Source organism: Vicia villosa, linkage group LG4 (genome assembly GCF_029867415.1).
Source record: "Vicia villosa cultivar HV-30 ecotype Madison, WI linkage group LG4, Vvil1.0, whole genome shotgun sequence".
Lineage (NCBI taxonomy): Eukaryota > Viridiplantae > Streptophyta > Magnoliopsida > Fabales > Fabaceae > Vicia > Vicia villosa.
The window spans coordinates 169,749,403-169,763,620 of NC_081183.1; the positions used below are offsets into that span (position 1 = coordinate 169,749,403).

General features: G+C 26.7%; 2 protein-coding genes across 2 annotated transcripts; both read right to left on the reverse strand.

Moving 5' to 3' along the window:
* On the reverse strand, positions 1 to 528 carry LOC131598291 (uncharacterized). The gene has a single exon (XM_058870907.1). It carries the CDS (start codon positions 526 to 528, stop codon positions 1 to 3), a length of 528 nt encoding a protein of 175 aa, XP_058726890.1.
* Positions 529 to 5,542: 5,014 nt separating this feature from the next.
* Positions 5,543 to 6,070, reverse strand: LOC131598292 (uncharacterized). Its single transcript, XM_058870908.1, has one exon. The coding sequence runs from the start codon at positions 6,068 to 6,070 to the stop codon at positions 5,543 to 5,545; it is 528 nt and encodes a 175-aa protein (XP_058726891.1).
* Positions 6,071 to 14,218: the final 8,148 nt, after the last annotated feature.

Consider the following 14,218-nt stretch of genomic DNA (forward strand, 5'->3'; position numbering starts at 1 on the left):
CTATATCAACATAAGTCTAACAATATGAGGCTTTAAGATTGGGCTATGCCAACCTCTGAAAACAATTTTATCAATAATTCCTTGAGCAATGGCTGAACTCTCGCACTGATTACCAAAACAGCAACTGTTACGAAATGCCCAAGCTCCATAAACTGTCTCTGTCACTGCCAGCCTGAGAAGGGCAGCCTTCCATCCTTTGCCTTTACCAATATTAATGATCCAACAAAGTTCTTCATCCCAATTATGTGGAGCATGTTCCAATTGAATCCACTTCAGAATAATGCACCAAATCTTTCTCATCTCCTCACACTCAAAGAAGAGGTGTTGGATGGTTTCAACATTATTGCAAAAACTGCATTTGCTATCCTTCAACATACCCATCTTCACCAGTCTGCTTTTGGTGGCTAGCCTATTGTGGCAAGCAAGCCAAAAAATCAGTTTCGCCTTCGGTCTAGCATAATTGTGCATCAACAGTTTATACCAACTAGTAACAGCACCAATACACAAGTTATCATAGGTAAGCTTCATATTAAACTTACCTTGCTCAAGCATAGAATTCCAGTCATCTTCGAGGTATGTTATCGTTGTTCTCTGTGTCAAGATGTTACGCTTCTTAATTTTATTATTAAAATAATACAACTCTTATATTTTATCAAACTTATCAAATCTCTCTCTATTCTCTATTTTTTTCTCTTTCATCAATTTCTCACTTCTTTCTTCCAAAAAAAATCTATCAATCTCTAATCTATAATATAAAAAAATTAATGGTTGTGGAAAAGTCTAAAATACCCTTATTTGATTTTTTGCCACCACATTAAAATTGTGGTTTTTTGGTCTTTGTACCATAAAGTTCTTAATTTTATTATTAAAATAATACAACTCTTATATTGTATCAAACTTATCAAATCTCTCTCTATTCTCTATTTTTTTTTCTCTTTCATCACTTTCTCACTTCTTTCTTCCAAAGAAAATCTATCAATCAATAATATAAGAAAATTAATAGTTGTGGAAAAGTCCAAAATACCCTTATTTGATTTTTTGCCACCACATTAAAATTGTGGTTTTTTGGTCTTTGTACCATAAAGTTCTTATTTTTATTATTAAAATAATACAACTCTTATATTCGATCAAACTTATCAAATCTCTCTCTATTCTCTATTTTTTTCTCTTTCATCACTTTCTCACTTATTTTTTCCAAAAAAAAAAAATCTATCAATCTATAATATAAGAAAATTAATGGTTGTAGAAAAGTCTAAAATACCCTTACTTGATTTTTTGCCACCACATTAAAATTGTGGTTTTTTGGTCTTTGTACCATAAAGTTCTTAATTTTATTATTAAAATAATACAACTCTTATATTTTATCAAACTTAATAAATCTCTCTCTATTCTCTATTTTTTTTTCTCTTTCATCAATTTCTCACTTCTTTCTTCCAAGAAAAAAACTATCAATCTCTAATCTATAATATAAGAAAATTAATGGTTGTGGAAAAGTCTAAAATACCCTTATTTGATTTTTTGCCACCACATTAAAATTGTGGTTTTTTGGTCTTTGTACCATAAAGTTCTTAATTTTATTATTAAAATAATACAACTCTTATATTTTATCAAACTTATCAAATCTCTCTCTATTCTCTATTTTTTTTCTCTTTCATCACTTTCTCACTTCTTTCTTCCAAAAAAAATCTATCAATCTATAATCTATAATATAAGAAAATTAATGGTTGTGGAAAAGTCTAAAATACCCTTATTTAATTTTTTGCCACCACATTAAAATTGTGGTTTTTTGGTCTTTGTACCATAAAGTTCTTAATTTTATTATTAAAATAATACAAATCATATATTTTATCAAACTTATCAAATCTCTCTCTATTCTCTATTTTTTTCTCTTTCATCAATTTCTCACTTCTTTCTTCCAAGAAAAAAACTATCAATCTCTAATCTATAATATAAGAAAATTAATGGTTGTGGAAAAGTCTAAAATACCCTTATTTGATTTTTTGCCACCACATTAAAATTGTGGTTTTTTGGTCTTTGTACCATAAAGTTCTTAATTTTATTATTAAAATAATACAACTCTTATATTTTATCAAACTTATCAAATCTCTCTCTATTCTCTATTTTATTCTCTTTCATCAATTTCTCACTTCTTTCTTCCAAAAAAAATCTATCATTCTCTAATCTATAATATAAGAAAATTAATGGTTGTGGAAAAGTCTAAAATACCCTTATTTGATTTTTTGCCACCACATTAAAATTGTGGTTTTTTGGTCTTTGTACCATAAAGTTCTTAATTTTATTATTAAAATAATACAACTCTTATATTTTATCAAACTTATCAAATCTCTCTCTATTCTCTATTTTATTCTCTTTCATCAATTTCTCACTTCTTTCTTCCAAAAAAAATCTATCAATCTCTAATCTATAATATAAGAAAATTAATGGTTGTGGAAAAGTCTAAAATACCCTTATTTGATTTTTTGCCACCACATTAAAATTGTGGTTTTTTGGTCTTTGTACCATAAAGTTCTTAATTTTATTATTAAAATAATACAACTCTTATATTTTATCAAACTTATCAAATCTCTCTCTATTCTCTATTTTTTTCTCTTTCATCAATTTCTCACTTCTTTCTTCCAAAAAAAATCTATCAATCTCTAATCTATAATATAAGAAAATTAATGGTTGTGGAAAAGTCTAAAATACCCTTATTTGATTTTTTGCCACCACATTAAAATTGTGGTTTTTTTGTCTTTGTACCATAAAGTTCTTAATTTTATTATTATTTTTTTTTTTGGAAGAAAAGACTTTCATATATCCAAAAAACAAGAGAGTACACGGCGATCGCTAGGATCCAGCCAACCAATAACCAATGTGACAAGAAAGTATCAAAAGCCTATATCAACATAAGTCTAACAATATGAGGCTTTAAGATTGGGCTATGCCAACCTCTGAAAACAATTTTATCAATAATTCCTTGAGCAATGGCTGAACTCTCGCACTGATTACCAAAACAGCAACTGTTACGAAATGCCCAAGCTCCATAAACTGTCTCTGTCACTGCCAGCCTTAGAAGGGCAGCCTTCCATCCTTTGCCTTTACCAATATTAATGATCCAACAAAGTTCTTCATCCCAATTATGTGGAGCATGTTCCAATTGAATCCACTTCAGAATAATGCACCAAATCTTTCTCATCTCCTCACACTCAAAGAAGAGGTGTTGGATGGTTTTAACATTATTGCAAAAACTGCATTTGCTATCCTTCAACATACCCATCTTCACCAGTCTGCTTTTGGTGGCTAGCCTATTGTGGCAAGCAAGCCAAAAAATCAGTTTCGCCTTCGGTCTAGCATAATTGTGCATCAACAGTTTATACCAACTAGTAACAGCACCAATACACAAGTTATCATAGGTAAGCTTCATATTAAACTTACCTTGCTCAAGCATAGAATTCCAGTCATCTTCGAGGTATGTTATCGTTGTTCTCTGTGTCAAGATGTTACGCTTCTTAATTTTATTATTAAAATAATACAACTCTTATATTTTATCAAACTTATCAAATCTCTCTCTATTCTCTATTTTTTTCTCTTTCATCAATTTCTCACTTCTTTCTTCCAAAAAAAATCTATCAATCTCTAATCTATAATATAAAAAAATTAATGGTTGTGGAAAAGTCTAAAATACCCTTATTTGATTTTTTGCCACCACATTAAAATTGTGGTTTTTTGGTCTTTGTACCATAAAGTTCTTAATTTTATTATTAAAATAATACAACTTTATATTTTATCAAACTTATCAAATCTCTCTCTATTCTCTATTTTTTTTTTCACTTTCATCACTTTCTCACTTCTTTCTTCCAAAGAAAATCTATCAATCAATAATATAAGAAAATTAATAGTTGTGGAAAAGTCCAAAATACCCTTATTTGATTTTTTGCCACCACATTAAAATTGTGGTTTTTTGGTCTTTGTACCATAAAGTTCTTATTTTTATTATTAAAATAATACAACTCTTATATTCGATCAAACTTATCAAATCTCTCTCTATTCTCTATTTTTTTCTCTTTCATCACTTTCTCACTTATTTTTTCCAAAAAAAAATCTATCAATCTATAATATAAGAAAATTAATGGTTGTAGAAAAGTCTAAAATACCCTTATTTGATTTTTTGCCACCACATTAAAATTGTGGTTTTTTGGTCTTTGTACCATAAAGTTCTTAATTTTATTATTAAAATAATACAACTCTTATATTTTATCAAACTTATCAAATCTCTCTCTATTCTCTATTTTTTTTCTCTTTCATCAATTTCTCACTTCTTTCTTCCAAGAAAAAAACTATCAATCTCTAATCTATAATATAAGAAAATTAATGGTTGTGGAAAAGTCTAAAATACCCTTATTTGATTTTTTGCCACCACATTAAAATTGTGGTTTTTTGGTCTTTGTACCATAAAGTTCTTAATTTTATTATTAAAATAATACAACTCTTATATTTTATCAAACTTATCAAATCTCTCTCTATTCTCTATTTTTTTTCTCTTTCATCACTTTCTCACTTCTTTCTTCCAAAAAAAATCTATCAATCTATAATATAAGAAAATTAATGGTTGTGGAAAAGTCCAAAATACCCTTATTTGATTATTTGCCACCACATTAAAATTGTGGTTTTTTGGTCTTTGTACCATAAAGTTCTTAATTTTATTATTAAAATAATACAACTCTTATATTTTATCAAACTTATCAAATCTCTCTCTATTCTCTATTTTTTTTCTCTTTCATCAATTTCTCACTTCTTTCTTCCAAGAAAAAAACTATCAATCTCTAATCTATAATATAAGAAAATTAATGGTTGTGGAAAAGTCTAAAATACCCTTATTTGATTTTTTGCCACCACATTAAAATTGTGGTTTTTTGGTCTTTGTACCATAAAGTTCTTAATTTTATTATTAAAATAATACAACTCTTATATTTTATCAAACTTATCAAATCTCTCTCTATTCTCTATTTTATTCTCTTTCATCAATTTCTCACTTCTTTCTTCCAAAAAAAATCTATCATTCTCTAATCTATAATATAAGAAAATTAATGGTTGTGGAAAAGTCTAAAATACCCTTATTTGATTTTTTGCCACCACATTAAAATTGTGGTTTTTTGGTCTTTGTACCATAAAGTTCTTAATTTTATTATTAAAATAATACAACTCTTATATTTTATCAAACTTATCAAATCTCTCTCTATTCTCTATTTTTTTCTCTTTCATCAATTTCTCACTTCTTTCTTCCAAAAAAAATCTATCAATCTCTAATCTATAATATAAGAAAATTAATGGTTGTGGAAAAGTCTAAAATACCCTTATTTGATTTTTTGCCACCACATTAAAATTGTGGTTTTTTGGTCTTTGTACCATAAAGTTCTTAATTTTATTATTATTTTTTTTTTTGGAAGAAAAGACTTTCATATATCCAAAAAACAAGAGAGTACACGGCGATCGCTAGGATCCAGCCAACCAATAACCAATGTGACAAGAAAGTATCAAAAGTCTATATCAACATAAGTCTAACAATATGAGGCTTTAAGATTGGGCTATGCCAACCTCTGAAAACAATTTTATCAATAATTCCTTGAGCAATGGCTGAACTCTCGCACTGATTACCAAAACAGCAACTGTTACGAAATGCCCAAGCTCCATAAACTGTCTCTGTCACTGCCAGCCTGAGAAGGGCAGCCTTCCATCCTTTACCTTTACCAATATTAATGATCCAACAAAGTTCTTCATCCCAATTATGTGGAGCATGTTCCAATTGAATCCACTTCAGAATAATGCACCAAATCTTTCTCATCTCCTCACACTCAAAGAAGAGGTGTTGGATGGTTTCAACATTATTGCAAAAACTGCATTTGCTATCCTTCAACATACCCATCTTCACCAGTCTGCTTTTGGTGGCTAGCCTATTGTGGCAAGCAAGCCAAAAAATCAGTTTCGCCTTCGGTCTGGCATAATTGTGCATCAACAGTTTATACCAACTAGTAACAGCACCAATACACAAGTTATCATAGGTAAGCTTCATATTAAACTTACCTTGCTCAAGCATAGAATTCCAGTCATCTTCGAGGTATGTTATCGTTGTTCTCTGTGTCAAGATGTTACGCTTCTTAATTTTATTATTAAAATAATACAACTCTTATATTTTATCAAACTTATCAAATCTCTCTCTATTCTCTATTTTTTTCTCTTTCATCAATTTCTCACTTCTTTCTTCCAAAAAAAATCTATCAATCTCTAATCTATAATATAAAAAAATTAATGGTTGTGGAAAAGTCTAAAATACCCTTATTTGATTTTTTGCCACCACATTAAAATTGTGGTTTTTTGGTCTTTGTACCATAAAGTTCTTAATTTTATTATTAAAATAATACAACTCTTATATTTTATCAAACTTATCAAATCTCTCTCTATTCTCTATTTTTTTTCTCTTTCATCACTTTCTCACTTCTTTCTTCCAAAGAAAATCTATCAATCAATAATATAAGAAAATTAATAGTTGTGGAAAAGTCCAAAATACCCTTATTTGATTTTTTGCCACCACATTAAAATTGTGGTTTTTTGGTCTTTGTACCATAAAGTTCTTATTTTTATTATTAAAATAATACAACTCTTATATTCGATCAAACTTATCAAATCTCTCTCTATTCTCTATTTTTTTCTCTTTCATCACTTTCTCACTTATTTTTTCCAAAAAAAAATCTATCAATCTATAATATAAGAAAATTAATGGTTGTAGAAAAGTCTAAAATACCCTTATTTGATTTTTTGCCACCACATTAAAATTGTGGTTTTTTGGTCTTTGTACCATAAAGTTCTTAATTTTATTATTAAAATAATACAACTCTTATATTTTATCAAACTTATCAAATCTCTCTCTATTCTCTATTTTTTTTCTCTTTCATCAATTTCTCACTTCTTTCTTCCAAGAAAAAAACTATCAATCTCTAATCTATAATATAAGAAAATTAATGGTTGTGGAAAAGTCTAAAATACCCTTATTTGATTTTTTGCCACCACATTAAAATTGTGGTTTTTTGGTCTTTGTACCATAAAGTTCTTAATTTTATTATTAAAATAATACAACTCTTATATTTTATCAAACTTATCAAATCTCTCTCTATTCTCTATTTTTTTTCTCTTTCATCACTTTCTCACTTCTTTCTTCCAAAAAAAATCTATCAATCTATAATATAAGAAAATTAATGGTTGTGGAAAAGTCCAAAATACCCTTATTTGATTATTTGCCACCACATTAAAATTGTGGTTTTTTGGTCTTTGTACCATAAAGTTCTTAATTTTATTATTAAAATAATACAACTCTTATATTTTATCAAACTTATCAAATCTCTCTCTATTCTCTATTTTTTTTCTCTTTCATCAATTTCTCACTTCTTTCTTCCAAGAAAAAAACTATCAATCTCTAATCTATAATATAAGAAAATTAATGGTTGTGGAAAAGTCTAAAATACCCTTATTTGATTTTTTGCCACCACATTAAAATTGTGGTTTTTTGGTCTTTGTACCATAAAGTTCTTAATTTTATTATTAAAATAATACAACTCTTATATTTTATCAAACTTATCAAATCTCTCTCTATTCTCTATTTTATTCTCTTTCATCAATTTCTCACTTCTTTCTTCCAAAAAAAATCTATCATTCTCTAATCTATAATATAAGAAAATTAATGGTTGTGGAAAAGTCTAAAATACCCTTATTTGATTTTTTGCCACCACATTAAAATTGTGGTTTTTTGGTCTTTGTACCATAAAGTTCTTAATTTTATTATTAAAATAATACAACTCTTATATTTTATCAAACTTATCAAATCTCTCTCTATTCTCTATTTTTTTCTCTTTCATCAATTTCTCACTTCTTTCTTCCAAAAAAAATCTATCAATCTCTAATCTATAATATAAGAAAATTAATGGTTGTGGAAAAGTCTAAAATACCCTTATTTGATTTTTTGCCACCACATTAAAATTGTGGTTTTTTGGTCTTTGTACCATAAAGTTCTTAATTTTATTATTAAAATAATACAACTCTTATATTTTATCAAACTTATCAAATCTCTCTCTATTCTCTATTTTTTTTCTCTTTGTACCATAAAGTTCTTAATTTTATTATTAAAATAATACAACTCTTATATTTTATCAAACTTATCAAATCTCTCTCTATTCTCTATTTTTTTTCTCTTTCATCACTTTCTCACTTCTTTCTTCCAAAAAAAATCTATCAATCTATAATATAAGAAAATTAATGGTTGTGGAAAAGTCCAAAATACCCTTATTTGATTATTTGCCACCACATTAAAATTGTGGTTTTTTGGTCTTTGTACCATAAAGTTCTTAATTTTATTATTAAAATAATACAACTCTTATATTTTATCAAACTTATCAAATCTCTCTCTATTCTCTATTTTTTTTCTCTTTCATCAATTTCTCACTTCTTTCTTCCAAGAAAAAAACTATCAATCTCTAATCTATAATATAAGAAAATTAATGGTTGTGGAAAAGTCTAAAATACCCTTATTTGATTTTTTGCCACCATATTAAAATTGTGGTTTTTTGGTCTTTGTACCATAAAGTTCTTAATTTTATTATTAAAATAATACAACTCTTATATTTTATCAAACTTATCAAATCTCTCTCTATTCTCTATTTTTTTTCTCTTTCATCACTTTCTCACTTCTTTCTTCCAAAGAAAATCTATCAATCAATAATATAAGAAAATTAATAGTTGTGGAAAAGTCCAAAATACCCTTATTTGATTTTTTGCCACCACATTAAAATTGTGGTTTTTTGGTCTTTGTACCATAAAGTTCTTATTTTTATTATTAAAATAATACAACTCTTATATTCGATCAAACTTATCAAATCTCTCTCTATTCTCTATTTTTTTCTCTTTCATCACTTTCTCACTTATTTTTTCCAAAAAAAAATCTATCAATCTATAATATAAGAAAATTAATGGTTGTAGAAAAGTCTAAAATACCCTTATTTGATTTTTTGCCACCACATTAAAATTGTGGTTTTTTGGTCTTTGTACCATAAAGTTCTTAATTTTATTATTAAAATAATACAACTCTTATATTTTATCAAACTTATCAAATCTCTCTCTATTCTCTATTTTTTTTCTCTTTCATCAATTTCTCACTTCTTTCTTCCAAGAAAAAAACTATCAATCTCTAATCTATAATATAAGAAAATTAATGGTTGTGGAAAAGTCTAAAATACCCTTATTTGATTTTTTGCCACCACATTAAAATTGTGGTTTTTTGGTCTTTGTACCATAAAGTTCTTAATTTTATTATTAAAATAATACAACTCTTATATTTTATCAAACTTATCAAATCTCTCTCTATTCTCTATTTTTTTTCTCTTTCATCACTTTCTCACTTCTTTCTTCCAAAAAAAATCTATCAATCTATAATATAAGAAAATTAATGGTTGTGGAAAAGTCCAAAATACCCTTATTTGATTATTTGCCACCACATTAAAATTGTGGTTTTTTGGTCTTTGTACCATAAAGTTCTTAATTTTATTATTAAAATAATACAACTCTTATATTTTATCAAACTTATCAAATCTCTCTCTATTCTCTATTTTTTTTCTCTTTCATCAATTTCTCACTTCTTTCTTCCAAGAAAAAAACTATCAATCTCTAATCTATAATATAAGAAAATTAATGGTTGTGGAAAAGTCTAAAATACCCTTATTTGATTTTTTGCCACCACATTAAAATTGTGGTTTTTTGGTCTTTGTACCATAAAGTTCTTAATTTTATTATTAAAATAATACAACTCTTATATTTTATCAAACTTATCAAATCTCTCTCTATTCTCTATTTTATTCTCTTTCATCAATTTCTCACTTCTTTCTTCCAAAAAAAATCTATCATTCTCTAATCTATAATATAAGAAAATTAATGGTTGTGGAAAAGTCTAAAATACCCTTATTTGATTTTTTGCCACCACATTAAAATTGTGGTTTTTTGGTCTTTGTACCATAAAGTTCTTAATTTTATTATTAAAATAATACAACTCTTATATTTTATCAAACTTATCAAATCTCTCTCTATTCTCTATTTTTTTCTCTTTCATCAATTTCTCACTTCTTTCTTCCAAAAAAAATCTATCAATCTCTAATCTATAATATAAGAAAATTAATGGTTGTGGAAAAGTCTAAAATACCCTTATTTGATTTTTTGCCACCACATTAAAATTGTGGTTTTTTGGTCTTTGTACCATAAAGTTCTTAATTTTATTATTATTTTTTTTTTGGAAGAAAAGACTTTCATATATCCAAAAAACAAGAGAGTACACGGCGATCGCTAGGATCCAGCCAACCAATAACCAATGTGACAAGAAAGTATCAAAAGTCTATATCAACATAAGTCTAACAATATGAGGCTTTAAGATTGGGCTATGCCAACCTCTGAAAACAATTTTATCAATAATTCCTTGAGCAATGGCTGAACTCTCGCACTGATTACCAAAACAGCAACTGTTACGAAATGCCCAAGCTCCATAAACTGTCTCTGTCACTGCCAGCCTGAGAAGGGCAGCCTTCCATCCTTTACCTTTACCAATATTAATGATCCAACAAAGTTCTTCATCCCAATTATGTGGAGCATGTTCCAATTGAATCCACTTCAGAATAATGCACCAAATCTTTCTCATCTCCTCACACTCAAAGAAGAGGTGTTGGATGGTTTCAACATTATTGCAAAAACTGCATTTGCTATCCTTCAACATACCCATCTTCACCAGTCTGCTTTTGGTGGCTAGCCTATTGTGGCAAGCAAGCCAAAAAATCAGTTTCGCCTTCGGTCTGGCATAATTGTGCATCAACAGTTTATACTAACTAGTAACAGCACCAATACACAAGTTATCATAGGTAAGCTTCATATTAAACTTACCTTGCTCAAGCATAGAATTCCAGTCATCTTCGAGGTATGTTATCGTTGTTCTCTGTGTCAAGATGTTACGCTTCTTAATTTTATTATTAAAATAATACAACTCTTATATTTTATCAAACTTATCAAATCTCTCTCTATTCTCTATTTTTTTCTCTTTCATCAATTTCTCACTTCTTTCTTCCAAAAAAAATCTATCAATCTCTAATCTATAATATAAAAAAATTAATGGTTGTGGAAAAGTCTAAAATACCCTTATTTGATTTTTTGCCACCACATTAAAATTGTGGTTTTTTGGTCTTTGTACCATAAAGTTCTTAATTTTATTATTAAAATAATACAACTCTTATATTTTATCAAACTTATCAAATCTCTCTCTATTCTCTATTTTTTTTCTCTTTCATCACTTTCTCACTTCTTTCTTCCAAAGAAAATCTATCAATCAATAATATAAGAAAATTAATAGTTGTGGAAAAGTCCAAAATACCCTTATTTGATTTTTTGCCACCACATTAAAATTGTGGTTTTTTGGTCTTTGTACCATAAAGTTCTTATTTTTATTATTAAAATAATACAACTCTTATATTCGATCAAACTTATCAAATCTCTCTCTATTCTCTATTTTTTTCTCTTTCATCACTTTCTCACTTATTTTTTCCAAAAAAAAATCTATCAATCTATAATATAAGAAAATTAATGGTTGTAGAAAAGTCTAAAATACCCTTATTTGATTTTTTGCCACCACATTAAAATTGTGGTTTTTTGGTCTTTGTACCATAAAGTTCTTAATTTTATTATTAAAATAATACAACTCTTATATTTTATCAAACTTATCAAATCTCTCTCTATTCTCTATTTTTTTTCTCTTTCATCAATTTCTCACTTCTTTCTTCCAAGAAAAAAACTATCAATCTCTAATCTATAATATAAGAAAATTAATGGTTGTGGAAAAGTCTAAAATACCCTTATTTGATTTTTTGCCACCACATTAAAATTGTGGTTTTTTTGGTCTTTGTACCATAAAGTTCTTAATTTTATTATTAAAATAATACAACTCTTATATTTTATCAAACTTATCAAATCTCTCTCTATTCTCTATTTTTTTTCTCTTTCATCACTTTCTCACTTCTTTCTTCCAAAAAAAATCTATCAATCTATAATATAAGAAAATTAATGGTTGTGGAAAAGTCCAAAATACCCTTATTTGATTATTTGCCACCACATTAAAATTGTGGTTTTTTGGTCTTTGTACCATAAAGTTCTTAATTTTATTATTAAAATAATACAACTCTTATATATTATCAAACTTATCAAATATCTCTCTATTCTCTATTTTTTTCCTCTTTCATCACTTTCTCACTTCTTTATTCCAAAAAAATTCTATCATTCTATAGTATAAGAAAATTAATGGTTGTGGAAAAGTCTAAAATATCCTTATTTGATTTTTTGCCACCACATTAAAATTGTGGTTTTTTGTCTTTGTATCATAAAGTTATTAATTTTATTATTAAAATAATAAAACTCTTATATTCGATCAAACTTATCAAATCTCTCTCTATTCTCTATTTTTTCTCTTTCATCACTTTCTCACTTCTTTCTTCCAAAAAAAATCTATCAATCTATCTATAATATAAGAAAATTAATGGTTGTGGAAAAGTCCAAAATACCCTTATTTGATTTTTTGCCACCACATTAAAATTGTGGTTTTTTGGTCTTTGTACCATAAAGTTCTTAATTTTATTATTAAAATAATACAAATCTTATATTTTATCAAACTTATCAAATCTCTCTCTATTATCTATTTTTTTTCTCTTTCATCAATTTCTCACTTCTTTCTTCCAAGAAAAAAACTATCAATCTCTAATCTATAATATAAGAAAATTAATGGTTGTGGAAAAGTCTAAAATACCCTTATTTGATTTTTTGCCACCACATTAAAATTGTGGTTTTTTGGTCTTTGTACCATAAAGTTCTTAATTTTATTATTAAAATAATACAACTCTTATATTTTATCAAACTTATCAAATCTCTCTCTATTCTCTATTTTTTTTTCTCTTTCATCACTTTCTCACTTCTTTCTTCCAAAGAAAATCTATCAATCAATAATATAAGAAAATTAATAGTTGTGGAAAAGTCCAAAATACCCTTATTTGATTTTTTGCCACCACATTAAAATTGTGGTTTTTTGGTCTTTGTACCATAAAGTTCTTATTTTTATTATTAAAATAATACAACTCTTATATTCGATCAAACTTATCAAATCTCTCTCTATTCTCTATTTTTTTCTCTTTCATCACTTTCTCACTTATTTTTTCCAAAAAAAAATCTATCAATCTATAATATAAGAAAATTAATGGTTGTAGAAAAGTCTAAAGTACCCTTATTTGATTTTTTGCCACCACATTAAAATTGTGGTTTTTTGGTCTTTGTACCATAAAGTTCTTAATTTTATTATTAAAATAATACAACTCTTATATTTTATCAAACTTATCAAATCTCTCTCTATTCTCTATTTTTTTTTCTCTTTCATCAATTTCTCACTTCTTTCTTCCAAGAAAAAAACTATCAATCTCTAATCTATAATATAAGAAAATTAATGGTTGTGGAAAATTCTAAAATACCCTTATTTGATTTTTTTCCACCACATTAAAATTGTGGTTTTTTGGTCTTTGTACCATAAAGTTCTTAATTTTATTATTAAAATAATACAACTCTTATATTTTATCAAACTTATCAAATCTCTATCTATTCTCTATTTTTTTTCTCTTTCATCACTTTCTCACTTCTTTCTTCCAAAAAAAATCTATCAATCTATAATATAAGAAAATTAATGGTTGTGGAAAAGTCCAAAATACCCTTATTTGATTATTTGCCACCACATTAAAATTGTGGTTTTTTGGTCTTTTTACCATAAAGTTCTTAATTTTATTATTAAAATAATACAACTCTTATATATTATCAAACTTATCAAATATCTCTCTATTCTCTATTTTTTTCCTCTTTCATCACTTTCTCACTTCTTTATTCCAAAAAAATTCTATCATTCTATAGTATAAGAAAATTAATGGTTGTGGAAAAGTCTAAAATATCCTTATTTGATTTTTTGCCACCACATTAAAATTGTGGTTTTTTGTCTTTGTATCATAAAGTTATTAATTTTATTATTAAAATAATAAAACTCTTATATTCGATCAAACTTATCAAATCTCTCTCTATTCTCTATTTTTTCTCTTTCATCACTTTCTCACTTCTTTCT